This window comes from Hordeum vulgare, chromosome 4H, assembly GCF_904849725.1.
Source record: "Hordeum vulgare subsp. vulgare chromosome 4H, MorexV3_pseudomolecules_assembly, whole genome shotgun sequence".
Taxonomy (NCBI): Eukaryota; Viridiplantae; Streptophyta; class Magnoliopsida; order Poales; family Poaceae; genus Hordeum; species Hordeum vulgare.
Window position 1 is genome coordinate 151,463,855 of NC_058521.1, and position 19,486 is coordinate 151,483,340.

Genomic DNA, 19,486 nt, shown 5'->3' on the forward strand with positions numbered 1-19,486 from the left:
TCGCTGGGCATGTTGGCTTAGGCTCCCTTAATGCACGGACACACGTCGAGGAACCACTACTACTCCCACGACCCACGTCCAATCCGTGTATTTAACGCAGGTTGTGGGGGTCGCTGAACAGTAGCCGTTAGGGAGTAAAAAAGGGGAACCGCCGGTAAGTAAACGGTAGTTCCTTGTAGCGATTGCGAAGAGCCAGCCAGCCCCCAACGCGTGGTCCCCATACATAAGGAAGGGTTCCTGCGAAGGGGGCGCTACTCATTCACATCTGCCTCTCCGCCCACCATCCCCTCCTACCTCCTCCAGCCAAGAAGCCGCCTCCGCCGCCGCCGTTCCCTCCACGCGCATTGCCGAATCTCCCGCTGCTCAAGGGAGATGGGGAAGAAGACGACCGGCGTGAAGGGAAAGCAGGCAGCTGAGGCGAAGATGCAGGCTGTTGATGAGAAGAAGAGGAGAACAGAGGAAGCGGAGAAGCGACGGCGGGGAGACGTGGTTTTCTCTTCGTCGAATCTGGACGCCAATACCTTGATTGCAAGGTACGCCTATATGTGGGGGACAGAGACAAAGGGGCAAGGGGCGCCCGAAGTTCTACCAGACAACCCAAGGAGAAGACGCCATCAGATTCGTACCGCTTCTTCTGCGCGTACTTCTACTGTGGTCTCTCTCCCTCCTTTTCTGATTTCTTCTGCGCCATGATGGTGACATATGGATTTCACCTCTTGAATTTCACACCCAATGCAATGGCATGCATGGCGATCTTCGCCCACCTGTGCGAGAACTTCGTCGGAGTCGCCCCCAACGTGGATTTGTTCAGACACTTCTTCACCCCCCGGATAGAGGACAAGAATCACCGGTCGGGGAACGTTAGCTAGATTCCCCGGGCCAAGATGAAGGACTGGGGTACCTCCCTGGCCAATACCGTGGGAAGTGGGAAGAGTGGAGGGGCGACTGGTGTTGGATCAAGGATGCCAAAGCCCACGAGTTCTGTTCCGCACGGACTGCTTGTGTCTCGCGCGGCAACGACTGGAGTAACTTGGGTCTTTCCAATGACAAGCTTCGCCCGACGCTGAACAGGTTCACCCGCCTCAAAGCTGCCGGGCTTACCATCCAGCACGTAGGTGTTGATTTCCTTCGGCACCGCATTGCCCCACTGCAGAAGAGGGACAAGTTCGCATGGGAGTTCAACGGCCTTGCCGACTGGATGCGACTGTACCCAGGCACCGTCAACAACCTGACGGTCTACGGCCATGGCTGGTTGTGCGACCAGTTGTTTAGTGACATGGGGCTGTTCCATCTGTCGGCAGGGATCGTCCCCTTGAATATCAACTCTGCCAGGAACCAGATTCTGCAGTGGATGCCGGATTGCAACGCTTCCGGGGTCAAGCCAGATTGGGCCTTGCCTTCCCTGGAAGACGAGATGGCGTGGCTCTCTAGCTTGGGGGAAAGGGCCTCCAAGCAAGACGAAAACCTGACTGCGCCCACCAGGGATGCAAAGAGGGCTTATATTGCTGCCCGAGTCGCGGAGGACAGACAGGTCAGAGCCGCCAAGGGAACGGCCTCCGAAGGAAAGGAGGAGTCCGGAGAAAGCGACTCTTTTGGAGAGGAAGACGAGAATCTTTCCCCGAAAGAAGCTATCGGGTTGGAGCTGTTAGGAAGTATTAGTATTAGTCTAGGAGTCCTTATTAGTCTACTAGTATTAGTCTAGGAGTCCTTATTAGTCTATGTTTACTTTCCTTGCACCTCAAGTCATGTGTAATATATATATGCCCCTTGGGCCTTCAATACAGATAAGTTGCTTTCCTAACATGGTATCAGAGCTAAGGTCTTGAGTTCAAGTCCTGGCTTTCGCAATTTATTTGAAAAATTGCTGGTATCCCCCCTTTGTGCCCACGTAGAGGCCTTTGAGTCATAGCCGTCGCTCTCTTCCGGTTGCACATGTTGACTTGTCTTCCCCGTCACACGTGAGAGGGGGTGTTACAGTATATGTGGATTGCACTAGCCCTTCCCATCAGTTCGAACTTTTGGTTGCGTTGGCTAGGTTTAGGTCTCCGGACGCCGCAACTCGTCCTCACGATCCAATATTTTTCCCGTTCTTGCTCCAGCCGCCGTTCCCGTCGTTGGATCCCGATCTCCCGCCGGATCCCGATCTTCAGCCGGTCCCGCCGGCCCCCGCGGGTCTTTGTCCGCGGCTGCTGCAGATCAGGCCGGATCCCACCGGCCCCTGCCGGATCTCGCGATGCCGTCCGCTGGCCCTAGCTGGATCCCGCTACCAGCTAGTCCGCCGCCCGGATCCACCACCTGCTGTCGGATCGACGCCAGCTTCAAGCCGCCGCCCCGCCGGATCCACCACCGCCTCCAGCCGTGGATGAAGGCCGTGGCCCGGCGGAGGTCGTCCTGCTACGGCGCGTAGAGGTAATCCGTGGTTGGCAGCACCAGGTTCTCCAGCTCGTGCTGCTTGTACAACGACCTAGGCACGAGCCGCTCGTAGGGCTCAGTGAGGATCCAGCCGCCAGATCCCCTCTTGCGTGCTGCTGCTGGTTCCCTGCTGTTTCGATCCTGTGGTCAACTGCTGCTGCTGAGGGCTGATTCCTAAAAAAAAAACTGCTGCTACGTGGTGCTGCTCATGATGCTACATGATGCTATTGGCCACCGCTGCCTCTGCTACACACGTGCTGCTTGCTGCTGCATGCTATCTTGTCGTGGCGTGTACTGCCTAGCTCCCGATTGCATGTTCTGCTCTCGCACGTCTAGCTCGTGTGCTACTGCTATTCCCTTCGCCATGATATTATTTTTTCTCTTCCGCTGCCATCATCCCTAATTTAGTGTGTGTTTTCTAGTTTTCTATATTTTCCGCTGCGTCCACCAAATCCGTTGATATTTTGTGTTTTCTCATGCCATGCGAGTCCACCATACCTTAGTTCGTCAGCCTTTCTCCGGTCCTGATCCTCTCTATGCAACTTTTGTGGCCTACTTGCCCTTGTTTTCTATAGGATTTTCTGGACTTCTTTTGCATTGTCGATCTATGTCCATCGTGCCTTATCCGTCGAGCTTCTTTCGCCGACGGTTGTCGTGGACTATGATTTTCTGCACAATGCTTTATTCTCTTGATGTGCCATCTTCTTTTGACAAACCATCTTCTCTTGATACTTATGTTGTATCTTCAAGTGATGCGGTGTCTTCCTCTGATGTGCCATCTCTTCGGTGTCTTCCTCTGATGTGCCATCTTCTTTTGACAACCCATCTTCTCTTGATACTTATCTTGTATCTTCAAGTGATGCGGTGTCTACCTCTGATGTGCCATCTCTTCGTTATCCCCTTCGGCGACTCGACAAGTTTTGAAGACACTTCATGCTACGACGACACTCTCAAGACACGGATTTCGATTATCATTTTTTTTAGTATTACACTTCTTCAAATGCAATGCTATTGCATACGCTTTGCATTTGAGGGGGGTGTTAGGAAGTATTAGTATTAGTCTAGTAGTCCTTATTAGTCTACTAGTATTAGTCTAGGAGTCCTTATTAGTCTATGTTTACTTTCCTTGCACCTCAAGTCATGTGTAATATATGTATGCCCCTTGGGCCTTCAATACAGATAAGTTGCTTTCCTAACAGGAGCCTGCCGGGGCTGAAGCTCTCCTGATCAAGGGCAAGGCGGAGAAGGCGACGAAACTGTCAGCGGAAGAAGAGGGGCTCGAAAAGGGCCCTCTAGCTCCCGAATCGGGGTGGTGCTCTCGCCAGCGCGTTGGTTGGGAAGCGGCAGCCCCCGCACCTCCGCAGGCTCCCTCGAGGACGAAGAAGACGACCTCCAAGCAGAGAGGGCGCGCGGCTGCAAGTCGCCAGCCCCCCCCCCTCGCCTTTCTCAAGGCAAGGTTTCTCCTGTCAAGCGACGGAGGGTTATAGGAGCGGACCCTAGCCCCCCATCAAGCCCAACTTCTCCGCCGGGCTCGCCCCTGGCTGAAGCCCCAACTCTGCCGCCGAATCCCGCTCCTCCGACTCTAAAGAGGGGCAGATCAACTCCGCCGTCTGCATCATACGAGCTAGGATCCATGCTCATGACTTCAGAGTAAGTTCTTTGACCACCAGTGTCGTCAAAGTTCTTTTTTTTGATGCCTTGACTGATTTGGCGTGATCATCTCTCACCGTCTATTCTTTCCTCGCTCCAGTTCTTTACAGCTTCAGGCCTATTCGGATGCTACGTGGGCTAGTGATCCTTCCGATCGCCGTTCACTTTCTGCTTACTGTGTTTTTCTTGGTGGTTCTCTCATTGCCTGGAAGACGAAGAAACAGATTGCAGTTTCCCGTTCGAGTGCAGGGGCTGAGTTGCGAGCGATGGCTCTTTGACGGCAGAGTTGACTTGGTTACGGTGGTTACTTCAGGATTTTGGTGTTTCTGTCACTACACCGACTCTGCTCTTATCTGATAGTACAGGTGCTATTAGCATTGCGCGTGATCCTGTGAAGCATGAGCTCACCAAGCATATTGGTGTTGATGCTTTCTATGTGCGCGCTGCTGTGCAGGATCAGGTCATTGCTCTTCAGTATGTGTTTTCCGAGTTACAGTTGGCGGATTTCCTGACGAAGGCCCAGACTAGAGCACAACATGGCTTTTATCTCTCCAAACTCAGTGTTGTTCATCCACCATGAGTTTGAGGGGGGGTGTTAGAGTTATAATACAACTCATGTACCCTTTTGTATTTATCCCAATATATAAGGGGTTTTCCTGCATATAGTCCATAACCTGTACATGTATATATATTGGCCTATGGCCTCATGGGAATACTAAGTTGCTTATTCCTAACAGCCCCATTGCGCAGCAGGTTCACCATAGAAACAAACCTTGGCCGCGAAGGGGAATATGCGAAATGTAAGTTTTTTAACAAAAAACCGGCGGGCGCGTCGACTTATCTTTCGTTAAGGCTTCCTTTTTATGTTGGCGCTCGTCTTCCCACATTCGCCGTTCCCTCCTCTCTCCATCGGTGTTTCTTCCCTTCGTGCTCCCTAATGTTTGCATGGCGTAAACCATGGCTGTTCTGAGAGGAAGAGAAGGTAAAATAGAGAGGAAATGGAGGTACTTGGGGAAATGTTAGTTATAAGCATGGTCTGCGGCAAGAGATTGCCGGGCCAATGCAAGCGTTCACAACTTAGCTGGAAGGGAAGGAATAGCGAATATGTTCGGTCGAACCTTCCTCCTCCTTCCCCAACGGTCCCGTAACTACCTCAACGTTGGAAACGCTGGGTAATGGGACCTCGCTGTGGCCCGTTCGTCGGGGTCGTCGACCAACGGATCCGCTCGAGCGTTTGGCCTAGGATTTACCAACATGGGGCAAATGCAGAACCTAGCCGCACGAGAGCTCGTCGACGTCGATGGCTCCGCCTTGACGCAAAACCGACCATTCAATCGCAGCCGCACCTCCCCATGGTTTAGGTGGGCCGGTGCGACGATTGTGATAGGGATGACACCGTTGTCTGGTATGCTTCTTCCTCCGCCGAGGTCGTCATCGTGGCCGCGCCGTCCGCGTCGGACGGAGCAGCCGCGGCGTCGATGGTCCTCGTTGCCATTGACGCAACCACGACGGTGGTGCGTGGCATGGGGCCGAAGAAAAAAGCTCGTGACGATGTTCTTCTTCCTTGATGCTTCAGGCGGAGGGAATGCTGATGAAGATCGATGCAGCGCATCGCAATCTCGGGTTTGTGCGAACGAATCGCCCCCTACCTGGCGCGCCAAAGATGTCGGTGCAGGTGTGCACACGATCACCTATGGGACCTTGGGCCCTTTGTGGTTCGACGGGGAGGTCGTATGGCACAAAGAGTAGACTACGAGGCAACACGATGATGAGACTCGGGGATTTTAGCCAGGTTCGGACCGTTGTGAAGTGTAAAACCCTACTCCTACTTTGGTGGATTGATTGGGGAAGACGAAGTTTGTATGGAGCTATACCTCGGCAAGGGTTGCCGGGGAGAGCTATCATGTACGTACACTTACACCTGGCTCTAATCCTCTGGGGACCTAATCTACCAAGTGTCAAATCTCCTAGTGTCCGAATATCCAAAGATCCGAATCTTTTGCTAGGTTGCCTCTGGCCTCCTTTTATAGCTCAAGGGGCGTCCATAGTGGCAACTGACATGATCAGATAGCTAACAATGCTATCATATCTAAGTCTGGCACTTAGAGATAGAGCGCCATAAATGCGGCCTCAGGTGGCGAGCAGGGGTGCGTTCCCGGCAGGCTTCGGCCACCTATGAGCTGGCCATGGCTTGGGGTCTTGACACGCCTTTAGACGAGTGTCAATAGGTTGTAACCTGTCTTCCGGTGCGCCGCCACGTAGCCAGCGAGAGCCACCTAGCCACCTGGGAGCTCGACACCTCATCGACAAGTGACTGGTGTAGCAATGAGGTGGAGTTGTGGTAGGTTGGCCCGCACTTGCCGGGGAGGCGCCTTGCCGGGTCTTGGTGAGGATGCTTGTGCCTTCACCCCAGGCAGGTGCCAGAGGTTCTTGGCACGTCTTGGGCTGTTGGTGTAGGTCTTGCCGGCATCGTCGGACATTGGGGGCCTCGTCTGTCGGAGTCTTTGTCTTCTTGATGCGCTCCTTGACCTCTCGTAGAGCGGCTCCTCTGGCCCTGGCGAGGTCTTGAAGGAGTGGCAGCATTCTCCGGCAGCCTTGGGTTACCGGGTCGGTGACTCAGGGGGAAATAAATACCCATGTTTGTGTACCCCGACACTATGCGATTGTATTTGCTGATTGAATGATGTGCCCATGCATATATGTTAACAATTGCAGCTTCATATGAAGCTAATCTGATCGTATCAGAAGGTTCAGAGGTGGAGGACCTGGACCAATACTAATAATACTCCTTAGCCCCCCCCCCCTCTCAAACGCAAAGACTATGCAATAGTATTGCATTTGAAGAAGTATATAACACTAATACAAATAGTGAAAACCCAATAATCTGTGTCTTGAGAGTGCTCATAGCATGGAGAGTCTTCAAAAACCCGTTGAGTCAAGCCAAAGGGGGAGAATCGAGAAGATGGTGCATCAAAGGAAGACAACACATCTGTTTGTGCGAGGTTGAGCCAGCTTCGGTCTGATCTGCCCCCCCCCCCCTTCCCCCAAAAAAGTATATATTCAATGTCATCATTGGGCACAGTTTCCCTCTCGCGCTATCCGGCGGTTCTTGATGGTGGTGCACCTTTCATCTGTTAACTAACGCAACCAAAAGTCCGAACTTATGGAAAGGGCCAAGGCAATCCACAGATACACTTGAACACCCCCTCTCACGTGTGACGCGGAAAGTCAACACATGAATAGACTCAGAGGCCTATACGTGGACATAGAAGGAGCAACAACAATTTTTGGACATAAATTGCGAAAGCCAGGACTTGAACTCAAGACCTTAGACTCTGCTACCATGTTAAGCTTCATGCACTAGCCAACGCAACCAAAAGTTTGAACTGATGGAAAGGGCTAGGCAATCCACATATACACTTCAACACCCCCTCTCATGTGTGACGCGGAAAGTAACACATGGATAGACTCGGAGGTATGGCTAAAGATGCCTATATGTAGACAAAGGGGGCAGCAACGATTTTGTAGATAAACTGCGAAAGCCAGAACATGAACCCAAGACCTTGGACTCTCATACCATGTTAAGCTTCATGCACGCAACGCAACCAAAAATCCGAACTGATGGAAAGGACTAAGGCAATTCACAGATACACTTCAACACCATCCATGCTGTGTGCTCGCCCACTAGTTGCTCTTTTCTGCTACTCCTCGTCGGCATCTCACCTGCACGGCCTCCTCCGCAGCCCCTCTTGCAGACATGACGGCTCATGCATCAATGTCTCATGTGTGCTTCCTAGCTTCTAGCTTTCTATTTCCCACTGCGTCCAGCAAGTCCGTTGCTCTTTCGTGTTTCTCATGCCATGCTGGTCCACCAAACCATTATATGCCAGCTTTCTTCTCTGGTCCTGGCCCTGGTCCTTACTATACAATTTTTGTGGCCTTTCTGGTCCTTGTTGTCTTCTATAGGGATTTCATGGCCTCCTTTTGCATTGTCATTGATCTATGTCCATTTTCTTGCTGCCGAGCTTCTTTCGCCGCCGATTTCTCGGGCTACGATTTCTTGCACAATGATTTATTCTCTTGATGTGCCATCTTCTTTTGATAACCTAGTATTAATATTGGTCTAGGGCCTTATGTATTCGTATTAGTCTAGATGTTCTTACTTGTACACCAAGTCCCAGGTGTGCAATACATCCAAGTCTAGGGCCTCTGTTAAGGAGTATTATTAGTATTAGTATTGGTCTAGGGCCTTATGTATTGCATATCTGGGACTTGGTGTACAAGTAAGAACATCTAGACTAATACGGATACATAAGGCCCTAGACCAATACTAATACTAATAATACTCCTTAACAGAGGTCAGAGATAGGTTTAGGTAGATGTATATATAGGGCAATGGCTCACGTAGAGTAAACATGTTATTTGCAAATTTAAGCTGAAAGTTTCAAACATATACTCCCTCCATCCACATATATAGGGCGTAATACATTTTTTCGAGGTTACCTTTGACCACAGGTTAGCACAATAACATATGACATGCATGTTACACAAAGCATACTATCGAATTCGTATGTGAAAGGAATTTCTAATGATATAATTTTATCATTGGTCAAAGGTACCTCAAAAAACGTATTAGGCCCTATATATGTAGATGGAGGGAGTAGTATAGTTATATGTAGCATCTTTTCCTGTTAATGTACTGCTTGATTTAACACTGCTAGCTATCTTTATCACCGGTCTTTTCTGCCTATGTAGTACTCCCTCTGTCCCAAAATAAGTGTTGCTGCTTTAGTACTATATTTGTACTGATTTAGTACTAAATTTGTGACACTTATTTTGGGACGGAAGGAGTAGCATTTTAGCAGTTATTTGTGGAATTACTAGTGATTTATGGCTTATCCTTTAATTTATTGACGAACAGGTTGCTCGAGCAGAGGCTGAACATGCCATGCAACTCAGACAACGACTTGGTGGTGCTCCTGTTACAAATGGTGCAGGCTCTAGTTCTAGTCCATCCATGGTTACATTTACATCAGAGCAAACAGCTGCTGCGGTGCAGAATTCAGAAGCAAGGCCAATATCTCCTCAGTTTCAGCCAGTGCATCAAGCGACCTCACCTCCCACCATGACCAGTGCTATGGTTGATGAGCCCAAGATAACCGCAGCAGCTATGGCAGATAAGCTTGCATCTTTATCATCTGGCCAGCAAGTGCTGTCCTCCATTTTCTCATCTCTTGCCGCTGAACAAGCTGCTTCCATAAATGGGGGTTCGCCTTCTGGAGAACTCTCTTCAGGGCCTCCCGGCTTTGACAGACCAAAGAGGCCTAGACTAGAGCAGCAGGCTGGTGATACGGGGGCTCCCCCTTTCTTTGCCCAAGTACCACAAGTGCAACAACAGATAGGAGCGGCACCTACTTCTCATGGAAGCACACAGTCACTAGCACAGGTTAACCAAGTACCAGGTTCATTTGCACCACCTCCATTGCAGCCTATGGTGCCGCAACTTATGCAGCAATTTAGTCAAAATACTGGAGGTCCTGGAGGAATGTTCGGAATGATACCCTTTGGGATGATGGCTGGCTCTTTGCCACCTCCACTTCCATTGTTGCCTGCAGGTTTTGCAATGCCAAATGGACCGCCGCCTCCACCTCCTCTGCCACCCATGCAGAACCACCACCAGCAGCAGCAGTCTCCACAGGCACCACAGCAATCTCCAACATCAACTGGATTCTTCCCAACTTCAAGCACTGGGTTCTTCCCTCCAGTTCAGGTGCAGCAATCTCCATCCGTCCAGCGGCAATGATGTTATCTTATGAATGTCGGGGTATAAAGGCAGCAGCTTGTGCTATCTTTGTACATTAACAATAATCCCCGAGTATTATGCGGTTAGGTTACAGGTCCTGTAGGCGAAACAGGATCACTGCCTACGAAAATAGGCGTACGGCTTGTGTGATGTATAACTGTTCCTTTTGGTCTGAAAAGCTTGGTCGATACTTCCTGACCATATGAAGTAGTTAGACTTTTCTTTGCATAGCTTGCTTAATTAGCTCAGAGACAAACAAATGGGTGATACTGTTAGCTTAAATTGTTGTTGCCCAATGATGTTAACATTTTAGGGCTACTCGGTTGTAGAACTTACGAATAGATGGGATCTGAACTGTAACTATTTTCATGTACTCATATTGTTGTTCACGTTTATTTATTATTATTTTATAATGTTTGCCCTGCAACTCTCTAGCGCCCCCCTCTTCGTTCAAGTGATTACTTTTGACTCATTGGTGTTGCTGCTAGTTTGGAGCATGAATGATGTTTGATTTAATAGTGGTGAAGATTACACGCAACTCACTGTGTCAAGGAAGTGGGCTTGCTGGAAATCTAGTACGTAGGACACAAGGAGTTCGGATTTGAGGTAGTACAGGTCAGGTAATGGTTGTGGTAAAACTTGCAAAAGATAGTCATTGACATGGACAGACGATCTATACATGATACATCCGGGGTCACGTCAGCACTGGAGCAAACTCTGTCTCTCAAAAATTGATAAACACTAATTATTTCCTGGCACTAGATTACACATGTCCTAAGGTAGGTTAGTCTTCAATCTCTACAAGTGTGAGTGCTATCTGCAAAAGATATTACATGCTACAGCTACAGCTACAGCTGATCAAAGAGAGAAGGAAAGGAAGGAAGGAGATTCAGTTCCCCCGACTAATTATGATTTTTGTTTGAGCCGCTCTTGGGAAATTTCCTCATGCTGGCGTCGAACCCCACCTCCACGGGCTTGCCGTTGGCGGCTGACGGAAGAGGACCGCCCTCGACGTGGAACTCGTTGGTCTCCGTGCCCATGGCCGTGCTGGGTCTAGGCTGGACCGCCAGCAGCAACCTCCTTGCCGCAGCACCGCGGCGACCCTGCTGCCACTGCCACTGCCACGGCGATGCTGTCGCTTCAAGAGGCACGGCGGATGCTGTCGCGCCGAGAGACACGGCGGCTGTTGTCGTCGACGGGGTGAGCAAGAGGAGATGGAGCAGGAGCATGGAGGCGAGGAGGCAAGAGATGACGACGGCGACGACGACATTCCGGCGGCTGCCTGCAGCCTGGTGCTGCTTAGTCTCCATGGCACTTGATCGGACCGTAAGGTTGGAGACTTTGCAGTGTGGTGGGAGTTGAAGAGTTGGAGCTGTAGTGTTTGTCTCCTACGGCGTGCGTATATAATGCGTGGAGACTAGCAGCATGCGTTGCTCAAGTGCACGCAGCTTCCACTGGTGGATCGGAGGGAGTACGTGGGAACATGTGACGCCATGTCTTATACTAGTCGGGGATGGAGCAAAAGGGAGTCACGGAGCATATGGGGCGAGCTGTGGGAACATGTCACCCCGAGATCTGGATCCATTTCTTCCATTCCAGACAGCTGATTCATCCACACTATTACCAATTCCTTAGAAACTACTCGTACTAGCGTTACATAGAATATGTGCGCAGCGCCCCGGTTTTTCAGTGCGTTGCCACTTTACATGCGTCGAGTTTACCCTGACGAAAATTACGGGAGCGCGCTGTTCGTTCATTCCGACTTTTTTTTGAGGGGCCATGTGAGGCCATCTTTGACTAATATCCACCGCCGTCCGGCCGAAATACCTACAATCTTCCTCTTCTTCGGAGTTGATCTTTTTGACTGATTTCATGTGATCAGATGGAACATTCATCATCCATTTTCTATGGCACGCAGAGCATAATATCAAATGAGTATGACAATGCGTCCTACAGATTCAGATCGGCTGGGGTAGCTAGCAAAGTGCTTATATAAGTCTAGGTGTGGTAGATCGTGGAGAGGTACGGCCAACCGGTTAGTTACAAACGTATCATACGCAGATGCACTGTTCCTTGCATCTGTAACCGCAGCATCTGTATGGTCCGGACTCATCAAACTATCATCTCAAGAAACAATGGAAAAAAACATAGTAGTATATGGATCAAGTTTGGAAAGTTAACTCGTACCAGTACTTATCAAACATATATGTGATGGTACAATAATCTACTTCTATATATGTTAATTGAAGTACCAGTTAACTAAAAATGTGATGATCCTAATGAGTAGAGTACACAATGCAATGCCTATAAAATGGCAGTGATCTGATCTCCACATGGAATAAGGTTGGCCATGGACCATCTGCCTCCTTCTCAGTCCGCACATTTGACCAGCTAATTAAGCTGAGTTAATCAACCAGCATTTTCCTTGCATTGCTTCTCTCCAATCATTGCCACCTTGTTGGCCTCTTCTCTTGGAGTTGGAGACTTAACTGGATGATCCATACATCACATGCAACTGGTCAAGGACTCAAGGGGCTAGATAGTCCCTACAGATTTGACTAGCCATTGGCAAAGTTAAACTACCTCTGGTGCTCCCTTTCCATGTCCAAGTTGCATCCAGACATTGTCTTGGCGTTTCTCTCTTGGACCACTGTGAAACATGGCATATGGAACATGGGGCATTGGGTTTAACATAATGATACTTAGCATTGTTAGGAGCGGCCGGAGAGCTAGGTGCTTATTGTCTGCATTTCTTAAGTCCTTTTAGGTGGCCGCAGATCACAGGGGGCTTCTCAAGTGAAGACAAGTATATGTCCTCTCTTTTGAATTTCATTTTCTTTGGGAGAGTTATGAATTCGTATTAAACTTCTCTATGACATTGATGCTCGACTGACCTACTAAAAAAACAACGGACGTTGTCAGCTCAAGGATATGCATGTAAGACAGGAGGAGTTCCCGACTTTACTGAATATTTATTTGATAAGATCATGTACAAGTAGGAACATATCAACTACAGGGGGTGTAGCTTTGCATGCGAGAGGCACGGGGTTCGATCCCCCGCATCTCCATTTTATTCCCGCCGTTTTTGCAATTATCCCTCATGGGAAACCATCGCCGTTTTGCAATTCTTTTCACAGCTTAGGCCCCGCTTGGATGCGAATATGGGATGTATTCTAATACGGATGTATTTATTCTAGTCTTACCGACCATGAAAAGATTTCCAATCGAAAATAATACGATGAGTGGAGATCTGCATTTTTTTACAAGGGTATTCAAGACAGAAACTGTAAATCCTAACTAGGGATTTGCAATTTTTTTCACAGCTTAGGCTGCGTTTGGATGCGATGTATTCTAATACGGATGCGATGTATTCCTGCTGTTTTGGCAATTATCCCTCATGGGAAACCATCCCCGTTTTGCAATTCTTTTCACAGCTTAGGCCCCGCTTGGATGCGAATATGGGATGTATTCTAATACGGATGTATTTATTCTAGTCTTACCGACCATGAAAAGATTTCCAATCGAAAATAATACGATGAGTGGAGATCTGCATTTTTTTACAAGGGTATTCAAGACAGAAACTGTAAATCCTAACTAGGGATTTGCAATTTTTTTCACAGCTTAGGCTGCGTTTGGATGCGATGTATTCTAATACGGATGCGATGTATTCCTGCTGTTTTGGCAATTATCCCTCATGGGAAACCATCCCGGTTTTGCAATTCTTTTCACAGCTTAGGCCCCGCTTGGATGTGAATATGCGATGTATTCTAATACGGATGTATTTATTCTAGTCTTACCGACCATGAAAAGATTTCCAATCGAAAATAATACGACGAGTGGAGATCTGTATTTTTTACAAGGGTATTCAAGACAGAAACTGTAAATCCTAACTAGGGATTTGCAATTTTTTTCACAGCTTAGGCTGCGCTTGGATGCGATGTATTCTAATACGGATGCGATGTATTCCCGCCGTTTTGTAATTATCCCTCATGGGAATTCTTTTCACAGCTTAGGCCCCGCTTGGATGCGATGTATTCTAATACGGATGTATTTATTCTACACGTTTGTCTTACCGACCATGAAAAGATTTCCAGTCGAAAATAATACGACGAGTGGAGATCTGTATTTTTTACAAGGGTATTCAAGACAAAAACTGTAAACCCTAACTAGGGATTTGCAATTTTTTTCACAGCTTAGGCTGCGCTTGGATGCGATGTATTCTAATACGGACTAGCAGGAAGATGGCGCGGCGGCACGCCGCGCCCGTTGATCACGTGAGGGATGAGCTACAATAAAGGTAGGACGCCATTACAACTATGACGATGGTGGCTTAGAACTTTACTGGTACATGAGGGATCAGCTACAAAAGAAACCGATAAACAGACACATACGGATGAGAAGTTCAGTCTCAAAGATGTACGCATATATTTACATTACTAAGAGCGGTATTTCTCCAAGCATCTTCCATTGCCCAAAGCGTACTTCGTTTGGTTCTAGGATCTGTTATGTCCTGATGAACGACATTACTTTGGTTGCGCATCCGCAGGTTTCCCTTGATCAGTTCCAGGGTGAACAATTGCTAGGCCACATGCACGTGCATGGTTAACCAGTGTTACATGAGCATTTAGTAGAAATGGTTGTTTGATGATCACACAATCAGTAACTACTTAGAGGGTAAAAGATTATCTTTGTTCCATGATCTCTTGCTGCTTTCTGAAGGAGATGTGTCATCTAGTGACCGGAAACAAATTAATAGATTAAATGAGCTAAAATGGCTATAGGTAAACCTAAAACAAGGAGTTTCTTCTTTTACCAAATGTACATTTCCATCCGTTATATCTCAACAAAGAAGTTCCTCCACATCGTGTTCGAAGGATGTGTCTTTGTCTACTGGTTCAGACAGTGGGATTGCAGTTGTGTTCAGCATGGGTAGTGCTGCAAGTGGCTCCTCATTTTCCAGGTGTTCTACTACCTTAACTTGAAACATGTAGAAATCAAAATTGAGCGCAACTTCTTGCGGTACAACTGTTAAAATGAATCTTTTGCTAGGGAGTTGTTCCAGTTCGGGTGGAAGGTAGTTAGTCTTTCCTATTTTGTGGGCTTCTACACAATATGCGGTGATGCCGGCTATTTTTTCAACAAGTGCATCAAAGAATAAAAATTCAGCAAATGTTGTGTTTGCTTCATCGTTGCTTCCGTCGTCCATTGCATGTACTCTTATCTTATATCTGTTTTCATAATAAACACATTGGTTTAAGCATTCACATACGAAACAATGATTTTTTCTACTTGGTTAACAAATAGTTTAGTGTATACCTTGGCCAGGGTTCTCCTCCATCAGGACAGATAGGGCACCTTGGCCAGGGTTCTCCTCCATCAGGACTGATAGGGCACTTCCGTAGACTGTCGTATGTCATTTATAGTCCTTTCCAGCAAATTTTACAATCCATATACATCCAGTCCGTAATAGATACCATTTGAGTTATTTTGACTCTGAATTTGAACCAAGTTCTCTGTAAATTCAATTAAAAACATGCTTAGGTCTAAGTATTAAATACTGGTAGCAATGATAGTTAGATAGATGTAAAGTACCAGAGTGTTAGCAGGGTCTATTCCTTCTAGGGAACTGATGGTTGTCTCCACTTTCTCCCACGGAGTTTGTCCGGGATTGAGTACTTCAATTCGTATGGTTGGTTTCTGACTCTAAATGATAAGAATGCGCATTATGCCGTAAATACATTGAAATGTAAAATAATCAGGGTAAATTTTGCACTATGGTACGCACCTGTCCAACATTGCTTTCATCCTGGGAATATCAACATTTACGTGTCATCTTGTAGATGGTGTTCCTACATAATATATGTATTTTTTTTGTTTGAGCAACCCGTTTGAGCTTTTTGAAGGGAAAAAAGATTAAAGAAAGTCTGACAATTCTCCTATACCTGCATACTGATCGAGCATCATGAGAACAAACATTATGATAACTGGTTCTCTCTTTGATAAAGTGCATAAACTCTCTGCATCAAATTTTTGTGCAGATTCACCCAAAAGCGTGACAGTCGCATTTTTTCTACAGAAATTAAAGTTTGTAATGAAGTAATTGTTTGTCCTACAATATGATAATGTGTATAAAGATGGTGAGCACACAAAGCCAGAGGATGAGAGACATATTTTCCATCAATGATAGTTATCTGGCACCTTGGTTCCTTGGCAGCACCAGTAGAAGGCAATAGTCGATAACGGTAACCATCGGACCAATAATATTTAGCAATTTGGACACATATAATATTAGTTGAAATCAGAATCGCATATATACTTAAAGCTTATGCAGAAGGCTAGCTAAAGAGTAACTTGACATCAGCTCCTTCGATCCAATATGTTTTTCGAGCTCTGAAAATGGTAATGCATTATGAGTAAGTAAGGGGAAACCTACTGACAGGGTAACAATAGGAGTAACATTTGTTGTTTTTATGAAGGAGAGCCTATGTGGATGATCTGTTGCTCTGTAAGTATTTTTGGGCCTTTCTATGAGGTAGTTTTGAATCTTGTACACCGATCCCTCACTGATGCTTTTCTTAAACTGCTCCACTCTATCTTTTGGGACAACTCCTTCATTTACTCCTCCCTACATGATCGACTTGACAAAAGAGCTTAAGATGTCTTCACATCTAAAAGAGGAGCATATTTTAAAGAAAGCAAACTAAAACACTTGTAACTAAATCAGGTCGATCAGTATGAAATCGTCCACTTTCATATGAAAGCATATCGCAAATTTCTTCCCATTTATGAACATGTAAATATAATAAAAAGATCTGGAGCTCCATACCCTCAACAAATAGCCATTCCATCATGATAGTTTTGCACCATATAACTATTGCCACCGGTAAAGCAGGAATGCAACATACTCTGTACATCCAGATTTTTTCCAGTAGTACTTCCTTAAACCATGGCATCTATGATACCTTGATATGTTTCAAAATACTGCTCATCTTGTTTCAAAAAATGATAAGATAGGCGACTTGCTTCCGCACAGGAATAAAATTAGCTGCAACTTGTTGACAGAGTCGTCCACAGCAAGTATACCGATTGGTCTCATTTCTTCGGTAATGAAGATAATAAGCATAATCTGTAGCATGGTAACATGTTTACGGGCTGATGAAAAAGAAGAAGCTTGCCTAGAATTTTGACGATGCCTTCGGCTAGCTGCCCGGCGCCGCAGTGCTGATATTCAATACTAACCTGAAAACTTGGATCACGATATGGAAACAAAAATGGATACTGAAGAGGCATAAGTGATGGATTCAAATAGGAGATATGCTCTAGTTCTCCGGAAGTAGCCTCTGCTATAACATCAAATTTATGACACCGAGGTCTCAATTCGCCAGCAATGAGATTTGGCCAGAACATCTATCCCCATGAGCAGCACCCTCATGTCCAAAAACTGAATTGTAAGATTTGGTGCATCAGCATACTTTAACCTCTGGCGAGCCGTTTTGTACAACTTTTAGTCTTGCCTGATCGATGCATTCAGAGAAACTTTCTCTTTTTCCTATTGAAGGCAGCTTGCACAGGATCAACATACGACATGGGAAGCACTAAAGAAGAAGGTGCACATTAACCAAAAAGAAGGCAAAAGACCTATGAAAACATGACTAAATCATGAAAAACAAAATGAGACAGGACATACCCAAAAAGAGTGGGATGGGCACATGATAGGCCGAAAACCAGAGATAAACGATGGTCCAGCTGTGCAAGAAGAATCCATATGCTATAGCAAGGAAATAGGCCTAAATGATGGAGGCAATGGTGTAGAACAGCCGACTTGAACAACGCTAGAAGAAGATGCCAACAATGCAGAAAGTGTAAAAAAACAAAGAAGAATCAACATGAGGCAGTAATGCAAAATTTAAATATCACAAAGAAACAAAGAGAAGAAGAAGTCAATCTGAAGAAGCTAAGGGAGCACTTTTCCTAGCTGGGTTCTCTACGCTTCCCCTCACGAATATCTCGACGCCAGCGCCGCGCTTCAGCGGGATCCCGGATGGACGGCCCCATCTGCAAAAACAAAATCTTAGACATATGAAAAGAAAACTAAAATAGATGTAGATGTAGACATACAGAAAGCAAACAGCTGTAGCAGCAGCTATACGAACAGAAGGAGCAGCCGCAGTGCGCACATGGAGACCAGGAGATGAAGAATGGGACATAGAGGAAGAATCGCTGCCCACACTCATAGTGTCCGCCAAAGAACAAAGCAGAGAGTTTGTGTACAACTGGGAGCAGCAGATGGATTAATGGGCGGCGAATGACGACTGACCGACGCCTCCTACAGCACCTCCACCAACATGAGAAGGCACATCAGCCAATCGGTCAGGCGAAGAAAATGAAGAAGTCCCACCCGGAGAAAATCAATCGACGGATCAAACCAGCAAAATAGGAGACTGAGAGGAAGCAAGAAACGGGGGATCAGACCCGTCGACCCCAACATGTGCACGGCAGCACGGCCGCGCGCTCCCAGCGGCAAAAGAGCAGTCAATCGCCCACGCCCACCTCGAACAGGTCAATCAGCGGCCGCGACCATGGAGCAACCGAACATAGAGGAAACTACACCACCCCTCGAGTGCTACGCCGAATCCTCTGGGGCTTGGTATAGTAGGATGGAAAGCCCAAAAAGAAAAGGGGAACCCAGCCAAAACGTGGCAACATGCAAAGAAGGGTGTACGGTCCACCGCATGAGGGGAAAACCAGCCGGCCTAGCACAGTAAAAAAACCCTGAGGAAAACCGTGTAAAAAATCAGGAATACGTGTCAGCACCTGGCAATCCATCGATAGCATGGTGGGTGAACCTGGAGGGAGCTTGCTTAGTAGCTATAATATATTGTATTATGTATTTATTCTACACGTTTGTCTTACCGAGCATGAAAAGATTTTCAGTCGAAAATAATACGACGAGTGGAGATCTGTATTTTTGACAAGGATATTCAAGACAGAAACTGTAAATCCAAACTAGGGATTAGTGGGGGAGGTGCATAGCCAACAAGATCTGAATTCATACACATTCCACTTTCTTTAAAACTTGTGTTGTTGTAATGGGAAAAAAGGTGTATGTCTTGGCCTTTTTCTCTTGGACCACTGTGAAACATGGCATATGGGACATGGGGCATTGGGTTTAACATAATGTTACTTAGCATTGTTCGGAGGGGACGGAGAGCTAGGTGCTTATTTTCTGCATTTCTTAAGTATTTTTGATGGCCGCAGACTAGAGGGAGACCTCTTAACTGAAGACAAGTATATGTGCTCTCTTTTGAACTTCGTTTTCCTTTGTGAGAGTTATGGATTTGTATTAAACTCCTCTATGAGATTGTTAGCCGACTGTCGACTGACCTACTAAAAAAATAACGTGCGTTGTAATCCCAAGGATATGCAAGACAGGAAAAGTTCCTGCTTCCCGCCTTGCGTGTTTTTTGCGTGGGTGCGCACAAGTTTAAAACTATATAAAACTCTTAAGGTTCGTTTGGTTACCAGGTAAACCACGTTGTTTGCCCGGGATCTCGGCCCAATCCACGTGGGTCGTTTCAGCCCGGGAACTATTCCACACGGGTTTTATTTTGTTGTTTGGTT

General features: G+C 46.9%; 1 protein-coding gene and 1 long non-coding RNA gene across 11 annotated transcripts in view; one reads left to right on the forward strand and one right to left on the reverse strand.

Annotated features, from left to right (window-relative positions):
* LOC123448218 (regulation of nuclear pre-mRNA domain-containing protein 2-like) overlaps positions 1-10,292 on the forward strand; it is a 29,969-nt gene extending 19,677 nt beyond the window's left edge. For all 3 annotated transcript variants that reach the window (XM_045125044.1, XM_045125045.1, XM_045125046.1), the window contains exon 8: positions 8,984-10,292. In XM_045125044.1, coding sequence (XP_044980979.1) covers positions 8,984-9,865 — 882 coding nt within the window. In that variant the 3' untranslated portion in view covers positions 9,866-10,292. The remainder of the gene's footprint in view (positions 1-8,983) is intronic.
* Positions 10,293-14,891: 4,599 nt separating this feature from the next.
* On the reverse strand, positions 14,892-18,542 carry LOC123446267. Of its 8 annotated transcripts, none has more exons than XR_006631291.1 (6): positions 18,338-18,542; positions 15,808-18,191; positions 15,651-15,714; positions 15,458-15,568; positions 15,182-15,378; positions 14,892-15,093 (listed from the first exon to the last, which is right to left on the reverse strand). It is a non-coding gene; the product is annotated as an uncharacterized LOC123446267 (long non-coding RNA). The 8 variants fall into 8 exon arrangements; XR_006631289.1 differs by having other exon boundaries at positions 18,292-18,542; XR_006631287.1 differs by having other exon boundaries at positions 15,808-17,920; positions 18,043-18,542.
* Positions 18,543-19,486: the final 944 nt, after the last annotated feature.